At 35.6% G+C, this 21,955-nt stretch overlaps 1 protein-coding gene across 4 annotated transcripts in view; it reads left to right on the top strand.

The window, feature by feature from the left end:
- The window catches only part of ZBTB21 (zinc finger and BTB domain containing 21), a 59,981-nt gene extending 38,271 nt beyond the window's left edge, over positions 1–21,710 (top strand). For 3 of the 4 annotated variants that reach the window (XM_044670319.1, XM_044670320.1, XM_044670317.1), the window contains one exon: positions 18,536–21,710. In XM_044670319.1, coding sequence (XP_044526254.1) covers positions 18,549–21,710 — 3,162 coding nt within the window. In that variant the 5' untranslated portion in view covers positions 18,536–18,548. The remainder of the gene's footprint in view (positions 1–18,535) is intronic. The other variant, XM_044670321.1, reaches the window with a different exon arrangement.
- Positions 21,711–21,955: the final 245 nt, after the last annotated feature.

Raw genomic sequence — 21,955 nt, 5'->3', positions numbered from 1 at the left:
TCTATTTCTATTTCTCTGTTTCTATCATTTTCTATAATTGTAAGTTTTGACCGAAAGGGCATCTCTCAGCAAGGTTGGGTAATGGGAGAAGGAGACTAAGAGATCACTCCCAAAAGGGGGTCCCAAAACTTAGCTAACTTGATGGTTGGAGTCTTGATGGGTGAGATGTGATGGAATGGCTTTGATCAGGGAATCAGGGTTTCAGTTTCCAAAGAAAGATCCTCAGGAAGCCCTCAGGACTGGAACTGAGCTGGGTTGTCCACCTCCTTTCTCTTCACAGTCCTCTACTAGAAGCCCTCTCCTCTCCTTCTCCTCTCTGAGTCTCCTTCTCAGAGTTCCCTCTTCTCTCAACTGTCAGTAACTGTCAGCAACTCCTTCTCTGGCTCCTTTTGTCCTATCCCCCTTGCACAAATCCCATCCTTACCGTATTCTGGTTTTGTGTGTCCCACTTAATTCATGTATCACTATTTCTATTCCTATCTTATATTCCCCCTCCCTCCAAAATAATAAATCCTTATCTTGTCTTATCACTATAATAATTTTCCATCTATTCCTATTCTAAGACAGGTTTTGGAGAGGTTGGTAGGAGGGGGATGAGGGTTGCATTTTATATAACAATATTTACAGGGTGTAAAACAATTTTGTAACAAGAAAAGTTTTCCATTGAACACAATGTCCAAGTTTACAGTGTAACAGTTTTCTTATCCTTAAACTCTTGTAAGTTATTATTTAACCCATTTATTATTTTAACAGAATTTTAACTTGTTTCTACTTTTAATGTATGTCTATCAATGCAATATAATTATCTTATTATTCTTAGCTGTTAATAAATTATGCTTAAACTACGTATGTTTTAAATGAAATGTTAATTTTTATATTGAGAATCTATTTTAGTATGTTAGTATTCTTAGTTATCTATCCAACAACACTTATGTATATTTTATTCTTATGCTTTCCCTGCACTTAGCTTGCTAAAAACTTTGAACTTCCCTAGCCCTTTCTGCACTTTCCCTATGTCTAGTGTTCTAATTATCTGTTAAATTGTTAGTATGCTATGGTATCTACATGGTTAGGGACTATTATTTACAATTCTACTCTACTTTTCCAACCAAGTTACAGGTATGTATAAAATTTACATTATTTACACTATTATACAATTTTACAAACATTGGTCCTGCATATTAATGTTAATCAGACAAGAAAATCGTTTGATCTTCTTATGTGGTTAAAATCTTATGGAACATGCAACTATTTACATCATAGACTTATATACATTTTGTATTTACACAATCTTCAGACACTCGCTTATTTACACGAGGTCTTGACTAGATATCAGTTTTGTGTTTTGTTTTGTGTCATACTGTGTATGCAAAATACTCATCCTTGTTTTCAAAGTTGTCAATTTTCTTCAAGTTGTCTGTAGATTTCTCTTGTATCTTGATGGTATGTACTGTGGTTGCATTTTCCCTAAAGTGTGAGGTTAATTTATGTTTTTGTGCTATGACCGCACCATAGTCTTACGTAAACTGTTTCCTTCTGTCCTCTTCTTTGTGCAATTGTCCATTTTTGCAAAGTTCAAAAGTTTTTTCATAATGTTTTTTCAAGTACTCTTTCCTTGCATCTTTCTTCTTGGTGCTTTCCCCAATTTCCTTTTCTTCTCTTTATTCTTTTCCCCTTCTCTGTTCCTCTGTCACATGTTGTCTGTTGTCGTACATGTTTTCAGATGGGCTCTCTGGTCCGGATGCAGGAACAGTGTGGATTGTGATGCTTTGTCAGTGATGTCAATCAGTTGTTTATGTGTGTATGTTATATGCACTTTCAGATGTTTTTTCAATGATTTTGTGTTTTGCAATGACTTGGCTAGGTTTTGTGGATCAATATCCAGTTACATATGCTTTCCTTTTGGAGGGATAATGTTCTCTGTTGGTGGAACTAGCAATCCAATATTGCTTTGATTCCATTTATATACTGTTTTCATTTCTACAGTCTACTCCACATTTTGTTTGTAATCCTTCTGTATTTAGACTTTTCTTTAGGTGTTCTGTACTTTTGATGGATTAGCCATCCAGTACATGTGTGAAACATAGCCACTCACATCTTTCCTTAATGCCTATGTCTGGTACCCTGATTTACAGGTACATTTGCTTCTCAATATAGTCTTTTCATTTCCTCTTCATCATCAGAACTCATGTCATCAGAGTCAGTATAAACAGGGTATGGTTGCGATGGCTTGGTATTAATTACATCTAATGCTAAAATTACTTCGATGTCCATATCTGCTAAGTCATTTTTCTGGTAGCATGCTAGTCATGTGTAGTCCATTATTTTCTGTGTCTTGGTTGATTTGGTTCATGGGTTCAGTTGTTTCTGTTTTTTGAGTCACATGAATCATCGGAGCCTCTATTTCTGTATATTCCATGTCCCCTTCCTGTTGTAAAGTGACTACTGTTTATTCTGGCTTTGGACCCTCAGATTGTAATGCATTTTGATCTTGCAATGCATATGCTTCCCCTACATTGTTATTTCTGTATGGCATTAACATGTTTTTATTTTGATTGTTACCCTGGCGTGGCTGTATTATTTTCTGGATTGATTCATTGTTCTGTGTGAGTGAATCCTCTATTTGGTTATCTGTTAATCATTTAACAGAGTTCTCTCCAGGTGGAGGCATTCCTGAAGTAACACAAGCTTGTAAGTTTGGAAGTTTTTGAATCAAGGTTTTTCTCAGAGATTTTTTTGTCTCAAAGTCTTTTACTGTTGGGTTTAAGTTTGAATGTCCTAGTATGTCAATGCAATTCTTTTCTCTGTTAACCTTTTCATGTGCCAAGTCTCTTGGAGGTTTGCTTGTGTCAGTGCTTAAGGATAATTGTCTTTCCTTCCCAAAGGTCTGTATCGTAAGTTGCTTTGCAGTTTCTTTCATATCATTGCCTATCCGTGTGTGAAACTGCTCAGAACACACATTTAAGCTTATCTCTTGAACTGTGCATTTGGATTTGTCATTAGTTGATCTTTTTGTGTATGTTCTAGGATCTTGTATATCTGGAACATTCTTGTCGTTAAGTGTTGAGGATTTTAAGTTTAAATCTGTTGTTACTGGTACTTTGCATGTTGCAATTTCCTTATCATTTGTTATTGATATAGTCATTATGTTTGGTTTAAAGTCTGGTGTAAATGCATTTGTATTTTTCTCCTTTCTCTTTGAATTATTGTCTTTTATCCCATAAATTCTGTTTTTGATTTCTATTATATCCCTGATCATTTGATTCTCTTCTTCTATTTGATCCCTAGATTTAATCTTTGCTTTTCCATATCCATAGTGTATTTCCGTGCCCAAGTCTCTTATATCATGGTTTTTATGTCTGTTTCCTGGCATCATAAGGTATCATGTTTTTCCGTTAGTACTTGGGAATAATGTGGTTTTTCGTCCTGCGCTTTGTATTTTTGCATAGTCTCCTGGTCAGGTGCATGCTGACTAGATGATGCACAATCGTGATCACAACATTTGTTTTCTCTCTTGTGAGTGTTATATCTAGAATTTGTATATGTATTATTGTAATTGCTTCTTTTGTTGTTGTTGCTGTTAAGTTGGGTTTTGAGGTGACAATTTTTCATTATATGCCCTAATTTCCGACAAAGAAAACACTTTGTATTATTATTAAAGTTATTGCTAGTTTGTCTGGGTTGTTGGTACTAAGGTCTGGCTTTATAGGCGTGTAGGGCTGACAGGTTTTTTATTTCCTCTAACTCTTTTTGTTTGATGGTAGATTTAGCTTCTTTTAATTGCTCCTTTAAATCTTTTATGATATCGTCTTTTTCTCTAATGGATTCTTTGGCTTCCTGATTTCCCAAGTGAATCTATGCAGCAGTTTTTTGTAGGTCTTCCAAACTTAGTGATTCCCATCCTGGACAGTGTAAATTAAAGTATGTCCTAATTGGTAGGGAACTGCCCTTAGTAAACTGTATCCTTATGTGCTGCAAGTTGGGTTCATTTAAGTCTTGGAATCCTAAAATCGTTTCCCTAGCTTCGACAAGCCTATCTAAATATGTTGAGGGGTGCTCATTTATCTCTTGTCTTTTTAAATTTTCCCCAGGAATCAGGACTCTTAGGAAAGGATTTCATAGCTTCTACAAGATCTTCCCTAGCTCTTCTTAGGTATACTAAGTTTTGATGACTGTTTAATTCTAGATCTTCGTAATATTGTGGCCGAGATGTTAAGTTTGTATTCCTTTGGGTCTCCTCAGTAAATTGTGCTTTTTCTGCTGATGTAAATAATTCAGAAAGAAGAATTTCAATGTCCGAAAATGTGGGATCAAAAAGTCTTAATGCTCTCTTAAATTCTTTTATGACCTTGAAGGGATTTAAAAAAAAAAAAAGGCAGGCATTTGTTGTTTTAGGGTGTCTAGATCTGCAGCAGTGAATGGTTTATGTTTTTTATATGGAGAAATCTGGAATCTGGCTGCAAAATCGTGTGATCAATTGGTAATATTGGTACTGCTGGTGCTGTGGCCCCTTCCTCTATTTTGTTTGCTGTGTCTGTATGTGCCACAGTTGTTTGCATTGTTATTTCTATTTTGTTCCCTGCTGTGATCCCTTTCAGTTGAGCATTCTCTTCAAGTAACTTTGCTATTTCCTTTCTTAATGTCATTATCAATACAGTGCTATCATCCTTGTGTCCTAGCAATTTGTGCACTAAATTCTTTAAGGACCAATAGAAGTGGAGGAATGAGATGATTATTGCAATTGTGATTGGTATGAAAGCAAATGACCTATTTCTAGCTTCAACCATTGGCAGGAATCACATATTTCTATTATATAGCCTGGAATCACTACCAACCAGAAATTATAAATCATAGTTGAAAAGTTGTATAGTAATGTAAGGATTCCCATCATGGTACAAATTGTTTTCTGCATTGATGTATCCATTGTACCAGTTTGAATGTAAAATTTCTATGGTACCGTGCCTTTAAATTTTCTTTGCTTGTCTAAGTTTGTCCACTTTGCTATACTGTAGATAGGAGAAAAATGGCTTCTGTCTGGTTCAAACAGAGGCTTTTTTTTTTCCTACAGGAGTTATGTAGGCACTTTACCTAAGCTGGCTCTGCCAAAACTATAAGAATAAAAAGAGCCAGTAACCATTGTTTGATAAAAGGGGGATAGAGAAAGTCCGTATCGGGACTCTCTTCCAGCTCTCCCCTGGGGCTGAATATACACTGTCAGTAACTCCTTCTCTGGCCCCATTTGTTCCATCCCCCTTGCACAAATTCCATCCTTACATTAGGAATAATTTAGCTTCAGAATCTGTTGCCTATTATTACAAATCAAAAATACCAGAACCAGACCAGAGTTACTAGAACAAGAGATCTCATAATCAGTGGATCCTAATTCAATGTGGAACTGAGCCATCAAATTTATATCTTAGTATAAGGATTATGATGATCTCTCAAAATTTATATGAGACCAGACTGGGACTACCAAAGAATTTAGACAAGGAGGGTAGCCAGGGCAATATAGTAATTACAAATAACAAATAAACATTTAAATAAATACTCAAAATACTGACTGCAATTTTTCTTGATAGGACTACAGCTTTATTGGTCTATCAATTTTTCCTGCTTATAAATCTCATTAAGCAAAATCTACCTCATGTGTGCTGAAGTTATTGGATTGGAAAATTTAATCTTGATTGAATCTACACAGTCTCTGAAGGTCCTTTAATTAAGTACTGCTGCCAGTCACTGAATCAATGATGCAAAGATAACTAACTGTATTTTTATTTAGTTCAAGATGCAGGCTCAACTGATTGTATACAAAAGTCAGTAAGCCCAGGCCATCAGCTTCAGCTATCTTGTATAAAATGTGAAACATAGGAAAATGGAATTTAAAAAAAAAGCAGGAGAGGAAGATACACTTGCCAACAGGTCATATTGAAGCTATGGCTTTTTAAAAAAAATTATTAATTTATAACATTTCTCCATGGTTATAGGATTCATGTTCTATCCCTCCCCTCCTCCCACCCCCCTCCCATAGCCCACACACAATTCCATTGGGTTTAACATGTGTCATTGATCAAGACCAATTTCCATATTATTGATATTTGCACTAGGATGTTCATTTTGAGTCAGTATCCCTAATTATATCCCTGTGCACCCATGTTCTTCCTCTGAATGTGGATAGCATTCTTTCTCATAATTCCCTCAGAGTGGTCCTGGATCATTGCATTGTTGCTAGTAGAGAAGTACATTCATTACATTCAATTTTACCACTGTATATCTGTCTCTATGTACAGTGTTCTCCTGGTTCTGCTCCTTTCACTCTGCATCAAATCCTGGAGGTCATTCCAGTTCACATGGAATTCCTCTAGTTCATTATTCCTTTGAGTACAGTAGTATTCCATCACCAACAGATACCACAATTTGTTCAGCCATTCCCCAATTGAAGGGCATCACCTTGTTTTCCAGTTTTTTTTGGCACTGCAGAGAGTGACTATAAATATTTTTGTACAAGTCTTTTTCTCTATGATCTCTTTGGGGTATAAACTCAGCAGTGGTATGGCTGGATCAAAGGGCAGGCAATCTTTTAGTGCTCTTTGGGTATAGTTCCAAATTATATGGCTTCTTTTTTAACTTGATTTTGTAGGTGATGTGACCGTGTGGCTTCCAGTAATAATGTCTGGAAACTCAGAATAGAGATTAGGGCAATGCCCTATTTTTATCATAATGGAATCAAAAAGTCCAAACAAGGATTTCTTTCTCATCATAGTCTTTTTCTTATCACAGTGGGGGCATAAAGCCTGAGCCAGAGTTTTTCTTCTCACAGTTATCTTTCAGAGAAAACTAATCCAGAGAAAGAGAGAGAGGGGACCCTGGTCCTAGTGCCGATCATATATATAGTGGCATATTAGAGAATACACATATAGAACATTTATATTTCCAAGTAAAAGACTTCCATTTTGAATATTTAAACTACCTAATTAAATATCTTTATTAAAGTTTTTGATATTGTCTTTTTCACTAAACATTTAGTTGAACTGATATTGAACGAATGCCAAGTATATTATGAAGAGACATTTTATAAAGGCCTTAAAATTCTTCATTCTGTGATGCTTTTATACAGACTTTCAGAAGATAATCTTGAGAAAATGCATCCTAATAGCAGATATTATTCTGATGTCAGAAGACAGGCTGAGAAAATATGACCTAATGTAGTATTTTAGATACTTTTTCAGAAGAAAGCTGTATTTCCCCTATGTATTTTGCCAAAAAGTTCTCTATTCTAAATATAATATTTGAAATAAATTTCAGTGTTATTTAGAGATTATAGTTCTCCTTAATAAAGATTATGATGCACATTTTCAGTTCTCTGGATTCAGATGTATAATAAATTAACATTTGCATTTTGCTTAAGTCTTCTGGGTTAAATCAAATTGTATTTGGAAATGCCTGCCAACTTTAACAAATGCACTCACAATTTGGACATTTTTAGTTTTTCTATTTCCCCTATTTCTTACACTAGAAATATCTTTTAACTCCTTCCTTTAACAGTAGAACTGTAGAATCTCTCATTACCTTTACTTTGTGGAATCTCTAATTTTCTTTTTTTTTAAAGTAGCACCTCCTAAAAAGTCTCTCCTTATTTCCCCCAACTCATCTTGCCCCCTACCCCTTCAGTTAGTGCTTTTCTATCCCTTAAAATTACTTTACATATATTCTTGTATTTTCTTATTTATGTACATATTATACTTCCAGTAGATAGGAAGTTTCCTTAGAGCAGCAACCGTTTGATTTTCATCCTTGTATCCCCAGGGTGTAGCAGAGTAAACACAGTAAATATTTAATAAATGTTTATTGAATTGAATTATACATTGGATCCAAACTAAAAAAATTCATTAAGAATTGTAATGGTAGTGATTTTTTTCTTTTTTAAAATATTTTCCTATGTTTCCATGATGCATTTTCTTTCCCTTTCCACTTCCCCTTCCTCTCTGGAGGCCAACAAACAATTCCATTGGGTTATACAAATGTTATCACTTAATACCTATTTCCATATTAATTCATTTTTACAGTAGGTCAGTCTTTTGAAACCAAAGCCCCAAATCATGTACCCATATAAACAAGTGATAAGTCATATGTTTTTCTTCTGTTTTTCTACTCCCACAGTTCTTTCTCTTGATGTGGATAGCATTCTTTCTCATAAGTCCCTCAGGACTGTCCTGGATCATTGTATTGCTATTAGTAGGAAAGTCCATTACATTAGATTGTTCCACAATGTTTCACTTTCTGTGTACTATATTCTCTTGGTTCTGCTCATTTCCCTCTGCATCAATTTATGGAAATTCTTCTAGTTCATACAGAAATCAATAGTAGTGATGTTAAAAAAAGAAAAAAAAGAGTGTCAACTAAATGCCCTAAAAATACACAAAATATAGATGGAAAACAAAGAAGGACAGTGTTGGTACTACCATGTTAAAGTTGATGTGTACTTAAAAGTAATAAGCTGTTGTGGTGGCAAAGACCTGGAAATTGAGAGGATGTCTATCAGTTGGGGAATGGCTAGATAAATTTATATGATTGTAATAGAATGTTACTGTACCATAAGAAACAAAAGCAGATTAAAATTTTTTTTAAACTTGGAAAGATCTACATGAGGAGTGAAACAAGTAGAACCAAGAGAACATTATATACAACTATAAAATTAATATTTGAAAAATAACTTGTGAATATCCATCTCCAGAGAATGAACTGAAAAATAGAAACATGAAAGACACAATCTATGAATACATATCTTTTTGTTTGTTGATACCTTCTACAGTGTAGAGAGAATAAGAAGGGGCTGAGATACCTGAGAATAAATTCTATTAAATAAATATTTTTTAAAACTAGAAAAAGAATAAACTGTGATATGTAACAGATAAAATTCTAAGAGATGAGTTTCTGGATATGAAAAATTAATATATTGACAAGGCTAGCAGTAATCAATAAAGTTCAATGATTCCCTTGGTTATCAAAAACAAAGATGCAGGGTCCTGGGCCTTCTTAAATGCTCCTGCTGTTCCTGTGACAACTCATTATTTGGCCCTCCCCTGAATATCAGAAATTGATTCCAAGTGGACACAATGTGGAGATGGATTTAAGAGCTTTTGGCTCCTCTCTCATCATTCAGAGGGGAGGATAGCTTAGAAAGTAGCCTTGTTATGAGACTTTAGTAGCCCTTATTGATCCAAAGGGGAAAAATCAAGCTTGTTTTTGTCAGACTCACCTTCACAGACCATATTACCCTATACTTCAATATCAAGGACCAAGGGCAAAAGCTCATAGCCCCTAGGGAGTATCTGGTTTAGGGTAGATTTTGTTTACAGAGAAAATAGAACTCAAACTCCTGGTTGCACAGGGCATCCCAATTTAACAGATACCTCAGAGGAAGGACATTTCTAGAGCTGTCAGAGAAACTTATTTTGAGCTTGGACAGGAAAAGCAAATCTTTATATATAAGTTAATATAAAAAATTAAATGACACAGCATTACAATTAATTTTTCTTAGGTAGATACACAGTTTTAAATGTAATTTTTGTATACTTAAATGTTTGTGTTTAATGATTGTCAAGTTCCTAACCAAATGTAATTTTAAAATAAATTTAATTTAAATTTATTTAGATTTAAAATAAAAATGATAAATTTAAAATAACCTGCTTTGGAGGGTAAAAAAAAACAACTGCAGAGTATAGATTGTTATGAGGTAATCAATATGCATCAATGGTATCACATGGCAGCCACAAAAGTTAATTCAAACATAGGCTACTTTAAGAATGACATTTAGTATTCAGCATAGGAGATCATATTTTGAGTGGTGTCTTCAATGTTGCCTGACACATTTCAGGAAAGACATAGAAAATCTGGAAAGATTTAAGAGGGCTGAGGAAGACAATGGATGAAGATTAGTACATGTGTTGGGCAGCTAAATGTCACAGTAGAATCAGGAAGACTTGATTTCATATATGTCCCTAGATACTAGTGGTGACCCTAGACAAGTCATTTAACCCTATTTGCCTTAGTCACTCATCTGTAAAATGAGCTGCAGGAGGAAATTGCAAATCACTCCAGTATCTTTGCCAAGAAAATCTCAAATAGGTTCACAAAGCATCAGACATGACTAAAATAATTGGGCAACAAACAGCAGCACATGAGAAGAAATGACTCCGATAGTCTGCTGGAGAAGATGGGATGGAATGGAATCACTTGGTAAAGAGGGGTTAACTTGATAAGGAAAACAGTCACTTCTTATGAAATGGATTGAAGGAACTGATGATATTGGAAAACATCAGTGATGTGAAATGAACAGCTAGAGAGAAGAAACTCAGTGGATGAACTTTTTTTCCTAGTGAATTGTGCATGAACGTTTCAGCTGATAAAGCAGTGGAAGGAGGAGCTATATATATGAAGCTTGAGGAGGAATGAAAAGACTTAAAGTAGGCTCTGGTGATAATGAAGAGATGTGGAATAATAAATTGATTAAGATTATCTTGACCCAGTTGAGATTATGTAACATAAGTAGTGGACCCAGACAAGCACTATTCCCTGATTTTTTCCAGCTTTGCTCAGCATCATATGAATATAAGAGAACGCAGAAGATGGTGGAATTTATAGCAGGGCAAGATCTTCAATAGGATAAAAGGGCAAGGAACTTCAGGGAAGAGGACTATATAAAGTTGAACTGGTTCTTAAAAGATTAAGATAAAGAATATAGGGAAGGAATGAGAATGTAGCTGTGATGGCCTGAGAGAATTGAAGGGTAGAGGGATTAGAAGTCATGAGAATGAAGGTTTGGGAATTGCAAGGCTGAGGGAAAGGCTAAATGACAACAGATTATGATTAGGTAATTAGAGTTTATGAACATAGATGTCGACCTCTTGTGGGTCTTGGCAAGATTAAGGATACTGTCTCTTGTATGCAGTTCTGGTGGAGTAGAAGAGAAGGTCATGAGAAATGAATAAAAGTTGAGGAACTAGAAAGGTGTTTCAGGGAGTATAAAAATAGATAGAAAGTATCCAGTGAAATGAGCATATATTTAATTATGAGTTTCCTTGGGATATTCTGGTTTCGGCCCCACTCCAGAGTTTCTGCTGTTACTTTCCCTTTTGCAGCTCTTCACTTTCCTGAACCAATACTGCTAATGTTCTTCCACTGTATTTCTTGATTATTAACAAATTTTAAACTAGTGTTATCCTTCACTGACATGTCTCTCAATATGGCAAGTAGGTCAAGACATTTTCTGGTTGTTGGCTTTAGGATTCTTTTTACCATTGCATTGTAATGTTTGTTTCATATCAGTTAAACTTGTATAAGAAATAATACTATTATATGTTACCTTCCTTTATCCTCTTCCCTTATTTTAAGCACTGGTAGTTTAATAGTACATTGTATCAGAACAGTACAAATGCTTTCCATCTATTATATACCTTCTTGACTGACCACATCTCCTTTTCTAGACATATACTACCTTTTATTGGAGAGTACCATATACTCTCCAGTACTACCTTTTGTGCTCACAGTTTATGTTGGGCAGTAGGTTGACTATGGATTTCAATGTTTTTGTTTTCATGAAATATATCCTAAAGAATCAAAATTGTAGATTCTTTTATATGTAGCTACGAAGGGGGCAGCTGGGTAGCTTGGTGGATTGAGAGCAGACCCAGGTCCTGGGTTCAAATCTGGCCTCAGACACTTCCCAGCTATGTGACCCTGGGCAAGTCACTTAACCCCCATTGCCTAGCCCTTACCACTCTTGTATCTTAGAACCTATACACAGAATTGATTCTAAGGCAGAAGGTAAGGTATGCTGTATATATAAAATATAGCATACAAAACTGTTGAGGGTGTTAGATGCCTTCCACCTAACAGAAAAGTAAGGTATAAGAAAGTTTGGTTTTCATTAGTTCCTTAAACCTAATTTCTCTACCTATTTTTTCAGTCCATTGACACTGGTTTCCTGGCTATTTTACATTTCATTTCTTGGCTCTGTATATTTTCTTTGTCTGTCATCCATGCACGGACTGCTTTAACTCCATTCTACCTACTGACCTGTCTGATTTCTTTAAAATTCAAATCAAAATCCCATCTTTCACTGGAAACCCTCCTCCACCCTCTTAATTCTAGTGCCTTCTCTCTGTTAATTATTCTCTATTTATCCTGTATATACATTGTTGTACATATATTTGTTAGCATATGATCTTTCCCACTGGATTGTAAACTTTCTGAGGGTGGAGACTTGTCTTTTGCCTCTTTTTGTATCATCAGTGCTTAGCACAGTGCCTGGCACATATTGTTCTATCCTCCACAATCTCTTGAAGTCTTTACAAGTTCATATTCATTGTTTCCATAACACTATCTACCCATTTCAATCTCTGCTATCCCTTTCTTCTTTTGCCTTCAATCTTTCCCAACTTCAGGTCTTTTCCAGTAAATTATTTTCTTATTATGTAGCCAAAATATGTAAGTCTCACTTTCAGTATTTGATCTTCCAATGAATAGCTTGAATTAATTTCTTTAAGTATTAGCTGGTTTGATTTCCTTGCTGTTCAAAGGAGTCTCAAAAGTCTTTTCTAGTACCACAATTTGAAAATGTCAATTTTGGAATTCTCAGCTTTCCTTATAGTCCAAGTCTCATAGCCATATCTTACTACTGGAAAAGCCATAGTTTTGACTGTATGGCCCTTTGTCAGTAAAGTAATGTCTCTGCTTTTTAATATGCTTTCCAGATCCACTATAGCTTTCCTTCCAAGGAACAAATGCCTTTTAATTTTGGAACCCAAGAATATAAAATCTCATAAAGCTTCCATTTCTTCTTTCCCTGTTTGCCAGGAAGCGTTGGGACCATTTGCCTAGATCTTAGCTTTTTTTTTGTTGTTGTTTTTGTTGTTGTTGTTTATGTTAAGCTTAAAGCCAACTTTTACACTCTCCTCATTCACCGTTATCAAGAGTCTTCTTCATTCTTCTTCACTTTCTGTCATCAGAGTTATATCATCTGCATATCTAAGATGTTGATATTTTAACCTTAATTCTGGATTTTGATTCATCCAGCATGGCATTTTTCATGACGTTCTCTGCACAGAAGTTAAATAAGTAAGGTGGCAGTATGCCTTGTTGTACTCCTTTCCCATTCTTAAACCAATCAGTTGTTCCATGTTCAGTTCTTCCTATTATGTCTTGGTTTGCATATGGGTTCCTCTGGAGACAAGATCTGCTATTCCCATCTCTTTGAGAATTTGGCACATTTTGTTGTGATCCACACAGTTAAAAGCTTTAATGTAGTCAATAAAGCAGAAGTAGATATTTTTCTGGAACTTCTTTGCTTTCTCTAGAATCCAGAAAATCTTAGCAATTTTATCTTTAGTTCTTTTGCCTCTTCAAAAATCAGCCTGTCCTACTGGTAATTCTCAGTTAACATTTTGCTGAAGCCTAGCTTGCAGAATCTTAAGAACACCTTCCTTGCATGTGAAATAAGCTCAATTTTTGGTAATTTAAACATTTTTTTGGCATTACCTTTCTTTAGGATTGGAAGATAAATTGATCTTTTTTTCTATTCAGTGGCCAGTGTTGAGTTTTCCAAATTTGCTGACATTGAACATAGCACTTTAACAGCATCATCTTTTAAGATTTTAAATAGCTCAGATGGAATTCTGTCACCTCCTCTAGTCTTATTGTTAGCAATGCTTCCTAAGACCCACTTGTGACTTCATTCTTCAGGAGGTCTGGCTCTAGAACAGTAACCACACCATCTTGGCACATAGTAAGTACTTAATAAATCTTTATTGATTGAGTAGTTGATTCTTCTCCTTGTTATAAATCCCTGGTGGCGATGATGTAGATCACAAGGCCGGGCATTAGTCTAATAATATAGGGTTTGGTCCACTTAATCTTATAAGTAATAAGGAATAGATAGGAAGACTTTGCTGGTCCCTCAGTGACAAATGTCTGTGAAAACTTGCAGAGAGTCCCTGCCCCCCACCCCCCACTGGAAAGGCAGACTTGGGCGGAACTGCTCCCCTCCCCTGTGCCTGATGACATTTTTTCACATCCCTCACCCCTCTGCCTAGCAGCCTAGTGGGAGCTCACAGAGGGTAAAGTGGATGGCTCACAAGCAGGAGAGCTAGAAGGGAGGGGAGCACTCAGACCACTCATCTCCCTCTTTCTATACTCGCTGAGGGCTTTCCTCACTTCACTCAGTAGTCCAATGGGAGCTTTTCCTCCCTCCCCTGTGTGGGGTAAGGGGGTAGGGAGAGGTGCGCCTGGCACTTGTTACGGGGGAGGGGCATGGCATTTGGTCTAGGACCAATATAGTTTGGGAAAGCTTATGTGTTGCCTTTTCACTTTTTCTTAACAGAATAGCAGCATAGGAAGTAACAAACATTGTGGGACAATCAAATGTCTAACAATCAAATATTAACAATATAGTGACCCAGGACAATTCTGAAGGACTTATAAAAAAGAATGCTATCCATCTCTAGAGAAAGAACTGTTGGAGTAGAAATGCAGATGAAAACATATGATTTATCACTTGTTTATTTGGATATATGTTTTGGGGTTGAGTGAGTTTCTTACAAAAATGAATAATATGGAAATATGTTTTGAGTGATAATGCCTGTATAACCCACTAGAATTGTTTGTCAACTACAGGAGTGGTGAGGGAAGAGGGGAGGGAGACAACATGAATCATTTAACTTTGGAAAACTTATGTATAAATTTGTTAGTAGAATAAAATTAAGATAAACTTTTAAAAAAAGGATGGCATACAAGTGTTATTGCAAAGATTTTATAAAAATAAGAAGTTAAGCACATGACTTGCTAGTTATAGATACTTTCTTAATTGCGTTGTTTCCACAATCCTCCTTTTTATCAGACATTTTGAAAATAGATTGTGAAATTCCTTTAAATTTGTGTCACCTTTAGCACAGACCTCCTTTGTATATATTTCAACTGATCTGTTTGCTTTTTGTCTTTGTTTTCTTTGGTGTCATTTCTATTTCTTCACAAAATACATTGAGTTCAAATGTGGTGGTTCTGTTGACATTGGTGGAGAGAATTACTATAAGAAATTTACTTTCGGGGGCAGCTGGGTAGCTCAGTGGATTGAGAGCCAGGTCTAGAGACAGGAGGTCCTAGGTTCAAACCTGGCCTCAGCCACTTCCCAGCTGTGTGTGACCCTGGGCAAGTCACTTGACCCCCATTGCCCACCCTTACCACTCTTCCACCTATGAGACAATACACCGAAGTACAAGGGTTTAAAAAAAAAATGGAAAAAAAAAAAGAAATTTACTTTCATCATTTTGTACTGAGGAATGATCTAGCTTAACTTCTTTTCATAACATCTTGTTGTTTTGAGTCAGTATTTACACTTCTGCTCTACTTCATAAGATTTTAAAAATGAATTTATAGGGCAGCTGGGTAGCTCAGTGAATTGAGAGCCAGGCCTAGAGACGGGAGGTCCTAGGTTCAAATCTGGCTTCAGACACTTTCCAGCTGTGTGACCCTGGGCAAGTCACTTGACCCCCATTGCCTACCCTTACCACTCTTCCACCTATAAGTCAATACACAGAAGTTAAGGGTTTAAAATAAAAAAAATTTAAAAAAATTAAAAAAAAATGAATTTATATGACTAGGTCAATGTGGCTGATACTATATCACTAAATTATTATTACTAAATTATAAGTATTGCTATATTATTAAACCTAACTATAATTCTTAGCTTAATAATTGAGGTAAAATGCTTACCCTTGAGGTACCTAGAAATAGATTTTATTTTGCCTTCATTAGAGTGATAACCAATTTCTGTTCCCTTACTCATTTTCAATGTCACATTTTTATCCTAGTTTTTTGTTTCCATTTTTGTGATTTTACTAGGTGCTTACCAGGTCCAACTTCTGTCAACTCTCTTCTCTCAACTCTCTTCTTGAAGGAAGTATTCACCATATATTAGTGAGGCATATCTGTATTCTGCAGTCCTTTTGGATTTTTTATTCAGAATCACATTTTGCACTAAAATTTTTGCCTCCTTTCATCTCTTTGCATTGAAGGCACTGACTATTTTAACACATGTTTGAATTTGGAGGGTCTTATTGAGTTCTTCACAGGATTTTTCTATTTCCTTGTCTTTAACAGAATGGATGTCTCAGATCTTACAATTATCTTTGTAACCCTTTTGCTTATTTTCATCAAGAGTACTGCAAAACAATATAACCAACTTTCCTATAAAATTATATTTTCTAGTCTTTGGACACATATCAAAACCAACTGTTAACTTCCTTTATGTGCCTCTTGTAGGAGAGCTCATGAACCATTCTTCATTTAGCTACAACTTTTTTAAAAAATATTTATCTTTTTTATTTAGAATATTTTTCTATGGTTACATGATTCATGATCCCCCCAGAGCTGACAAGCACTTCCACTGGGTTATACATGTATCATTGTTCAAAACCTATTTCCATGTTATTCATATTTGCAGTAGAGTGATCTTTTAACATTAAAGCCCTAATCATATTCTTATCATACTATGTGATTGATGATATGGTTTTTAATTTAATTTTTAAAAATTAATTAGATTAATTTAGAATATTTTTCCATGGCTACATGATTCATGTTCTTTCCCTCCCTTCCTCTCTCCCCCCTCCCGTAGTCAACGAGCAATTCCACTGGGTTTTATATATATCATTGATCAAAACCTATTTCCATATTATTAGTATTTGTAATAGAGTGATCATTAAGAGTCTACATCCCCAATGATATCTCTGTCAAACCATGTGATCAAAGAAATGTTTTTCTTCTGTGTTTCTACTCCCACAGTTCTTGATGTGGATAGCATTCTTTCTCATAAGTCCCTCAGACTTGTCCTGGGTCATTGCATTGCTGCTAGTAGAGAAGTCCATTACGTTAGATTGTGCCACAGTGTATCTGTCTCTGTTTATAATGTTCTCCTGGTTCTGCTCATTTTGCTCTGCATCAATTCCTTGAGGTTCCATTTCATTATTCCTTTTAGCACAATAGTATTGCATCACCAACAGATACCACAATTTGTTCAACCATTCCCCAATCGATGGACACCCAGTTCTTTTCTAATTTTTTGCCACTACAAAGAGCACAGTTATAAATATTGTTGTACAAGTCTTTTTCCTTATTATCTCTTTGGGGTACAAACCCAACAGTGGTATGGCTGGATCAAAAGGTAGGCTTTCTTTTAAAGCCCTTTGCACAGTTCCAAATTGCCCTCCAGAATGGTTGGATCAATTCACAACTCCACCAGCAATATATGTGTCCCAATTTTGCCATATCCCCTCCAATATTTATCACTTTCCTTTGTTGCCATATTGGCTAATCTGCTAGGTGTGAGGTGATACCTCAGAGTTGTTTTAATTTGCATGTCTCTAATCAGGAGGAATTTATAAAACTTTTTCATGTGCTTATTGATAGTTTTGATTTCATCATGTAAAAACTGACTATTCATGTCCCTTGGCCATTTGTTGATTGGGGAATGACTTGATTTTTTGTAAATTTGACTTAGTTCCTTATATATTTGGGAAATTGAATCTTTGTCAGAGTAGCTGCAACTTCTTAATCTCTAGTTTCATTTAGAAAGAAAAAGTCGGTGTTGCTATGATGCAGTTCCTGTTCTGTACATCATTGAATGAAGAGCTGATACGTAGAATATAAACATGTAGAAAGTGAATAGGTTAAATTTATAAATTTTTAAATCCTTTGATTTTTCATACTTTTTCCTCTGACTTCCACAACTGCTATTTTCCCTCAGAAGAAAAAAGCTCATGTAAGATTTGAGCCAGTTTTATCTTTTCTTGTTTGTTTCATTGTCAGAAGAGTTTGGGACCAACCCACGAGTGATAAGCCTATTTGTACTTACCCAAACAAACAGATATAGTATGTAATAAAATCTGCCAGTTTACATGCCTACTACCATAGCCTTTTACTTAATTTATTTTATTTTTTAAACCCTTACCTTCCATCTTAGGAAGAAGAGTATTAAAGGATAGGCAATGACTTGCCCAGACTGCTTGTCTCTAGGCCTGGTTCTCAATCCACTGAATCACCTAGCTGCCTTTTAGAATCCAGGGTCAACCCAATGCCAGGATATGGGTTAGAAGTAAGACTTTTGGGGAAGATAATATCAGCCATATTTCCTAAATGGTATAGTTTAGACTTTTTTTTTTCCTAATTTAAGTGGGTTTTCCCCTTCTAATTATGATGAATCCATGAAGAAGATTATTGGGCATATTTTAAAAGAAATTTGTGCAATAAAAATCTTGTGTGGTATGCCTCTTTTAGTCTTTAGTTCAAGGAGCTTCTGTCTTAAAATAAATGTTTAAAACCTTTATTTTAGCCTCTGTCTTAAAATACCTGTTTAAAAATCTTTATTTTAATCAGTTCTTCAGTATTAATGATTAATTTAAATATAACTTATTCACATCAGAAACATGACATTTTGTAAATGTGTTTTCAATATATTTAAGATTGTTCATACAATTTTTTTTTCCAGATAAATCCAAACAATGGAGGGACTTCTGCATTATATAAATCCAGCACATGCCATTTCTCTTCTAAGCGCTCTAAATGAAGAGCGTCTCAAAGGACAGCTCTGTGATGTTCTTCTAATAGTGGGAGACCAAAAATTTCGAGCTCATAAAAACGTCTTGGCTGCCAGCAGTGAATATTTTCAGACTTTATTCACAAATAAAGAAAATGAGTCCCAAACAGTATTCCAACTTGACTTCTGTGAACCAGATGCTTTTGATAATGTATTAAATTATATTTACTCTTCATCTTTATTTGTAGAGAAAAGCAGCCTTGCTGCTGTGCAAGAACTTGGCTATAGTCTTGGTATTTCTTTCCTTACTAATATTGTTTCCAAGACACCACAGATCTCTTTTCCAACATGTCCCAGTAAGAAAAAAATATTTCAAGAAGGAGATGAAAGTGGCTTTCAAAAAAGAAGTGTTATTGTTTGTCAAAGCAGAAATGAAGCACAGGGAAAGAATGCTAATCAAATTCAGCATGACCTAAGCCATACTTCAAAGGCTTCACCTAACATTGCAATCAAGAATAATACTAGTAGACCACTTGTCACAAAACCAATTGAACCACTTCACAATTTATCATTAAATGAAGGAAGGTGGGCAAAGGAAATTTCTTTGGGTTATACCAACCTTATTGAGCCTTCTGGATCTTTGGATGATCAGTTTAGAAGTGGTTTGGTAAAAAGAAATACCCTGTTGCCTTCAAAACCCCTACAGGACAGAGAAACTTCAGATGATAAACAAGAAATAAATAGTCAGCCCTTAAGAGAGAAAGTTACAGAAATGTCTTTGAAAAAACCACAGCCATCTGTTTTGTCTCTTTGTAGCTCGTCAGAGGCGCCATATCTGTTACAAGAAACTGGCAAAGGAAGCAGTCAGGGAGAAGACAGAAATTTACTGTACTACTCAAAACTAGGATTAGTAATCCCCTCTAGTGGAACAGGGCCTAGAAACCAAAGTATCGATGGAAGTGGCCCACTTGTTAAGAGTCTTCTCCGACGATCATTATCAGTGGATAGTCAGGTTCCTATGTATTCTTCAGTTAGTTTGAAAACCTCACAAGGATCATCCTCAACAACAAATGATGCACCAGAGAATATATTTAATGCTGCATCTCAAAAGTCGTCTTTGAAAGAGTCTACTGAAAAAACAGTGCTAGTTAATCAGACACAAGTCATACACCCACATCGCCTTAGGTCCTTCAGTGCCTCTCAGTCATCAGAAAGGGAGATTACCTCACCTGTTACAGAGGTACGGATAAAAACTGAGCCTAGTAGTCCACTTTCAGATCCTTCTGAAATAATCAGGGTCACTATAGGAGATGCAGCATCATCAGTCAATAAAAACTTTTCTTTTAAATTAGAAGATGATCAAAGTCATCAAAGTAGACTTGTAGCAAAAAGGAGACTTCAAGCTGACCGAAGGTTACCATTTAAAAAACTGAAGGTAAATGAGCATGGTTCTCTTGGATCAGAGGATAATTTTGAAGAAAGCTCAAGTCCTACTCACCTAGATGCTGAGTTCCCAGATTCAGATTTTAGTAAAGATGAATATAGTGAGTTGGAAGAAACAAGACCAAATAGAAAATTTAAATGCAAGCATTGCCTTAAAATTTTTAGATCTACGGCAGGACTTCATCGTCATGTTAATATGTATCATAATCCAGAAAAACCTTATGCTTGTGATATTTGTCACAAACGATTTCATACAAACTTCAAAGTCTGGACACATTGTCAGACACAACATGGAATTGTAAAGAATCCATCACCAGCTTCCAGTTCACATGCAATCTTGGATGAGAAATTCCAAAGAAAGTTGATTGATATAGTGAGAGAAAGAGAAATTAAAAAGGCCCTGATCATTAAATTAAGGCGTAGCAAATCAGGTTTTCAAGGACAAGCCAGTACACAAGCACAGCAAGTCATCAAAAGGAACTTAAGATCCAGAGCCAAAGGAGCATACATTTGTACTTATTGTGGGAAAGCATACCGTTTCCTTTCTCAGTTTAAACAACACATAAAAATGCACCCAGGAGAAAAACCACTAGGAGTAAATAAAATTACCAAACAAAAAGAACATGTTCCTCATGAAAGTTCATTAGAAAAGGAGACTTATCAGTGCCACCTCTGCAATGCTAAGCTCTCCTCTCTTTTAGAACAAGGAAATCATGAAAGATTATGCAGAAATGCAACAGTTTGCCCTTATTGCAGCCTTAGGTTCTTCTCCTCAGACCTGAAACATGAACATGAAAGTAAATGTGAATATAAAAAACTAACTTGTCTTGAATGTATGCGTACTTTTAAATCTTCTTTTAGTATTTGGCGCCATCAAGTTGAAGTTCATAATCAAAATACTATGGCTCCAACAGAAAATTTTTCTCTTCCTATTCTTGACCACAATGGTGATGTAACTAGTACTTCAAAACTACAGGCTCAATCTGAATCTAATAAAGTAAACCATTTTGTTACTGCAAAAGAAGATGGAGTATTCAGTGATTCTTCAGAACAAATAAATTTTGATTCAGAAGACTCTTCATGTCTCCCAGAAGATCTAAGTGTTTCTAAACAACTTAAACTTCAGATCAAGGAAGAACCCACAGGTGATACTCAAAATGATGCATCTGGAACTAATTTGGTTCCAAAAGAGACAGTATGTAATAAAGACACTGGTGTATGGCCCTGTGAAAAGTGTGGGAAAATGTTTACTGTGCATAAACAGTTAGAACGTCACCAGGAACTTTTGTGCTCTGTGAAACCATTTATTTGTCATGTGTGCAACAAAGCTTTTCGTACTAACTTTCGTCTCTGGAGCCATTTCCAGTCTCATATGTCCCAGACCACAGAAGAATCTATACGTAAAGAGCCTGAGTCATGCCCACCAGCTCACTCTCCATCGCCACCACCTCTGCCTCCACCATTGCCCAAAATTCAGCCTTTAGAGCCTGATAGCCCTACTGGTTTATCTGAGAGTCCATCCACTACTGAGAAACTATTTGTTCCCCAAGAATCAGACACTCTCTTTTATCATGCCCCACCCCTTTCAGCAATCACGTTTAAAAGGCAATATATGTGTAAGCTTTGTCATAGGACATTCAAGACTGCATTTAGTCTTTGGAGTCATGAACAAACACACAATTAACAATTAAGAAATTCATTTGTTAAGAAATTGGAAGTTTTTTCCAGAATATTTAAGAAATCCAACCTAAAAATTCAAAAAAGTGGTAAGAGACAAAAATGGAAGAAAAATAAAGGTTGGAACTTCTTGGATTTAAGATGAATTAAATTAACTGATGTTAGAAGATAGAATCCTCAATAGACTTCAGAAAAACAAAGTATTATGGTCTGGGATCCTATAGCATAATTTAAATTTATTAGCATTGGACT

The sequence above is a fragment of the Gracilinanus agilis genome, chromosome 3, assembly GCF_016433145.1.
Source record: "Gracilinanus agilis isolate LMUSP501 chromosome 3, AgileGrace, whole genome shotgun sequence".
NCBI classification, from domain to species: Eukaryota; Metazoa; Chordata; class Mammalia; order Didelphimorphia; family Didelphidae; genus Gracilinanus; species Gracilinanus agilis.
Note: the sequence above shows the minus strand (reverse complement) of the source record. Positions and strands in the feature narration are given on the sequence as shown.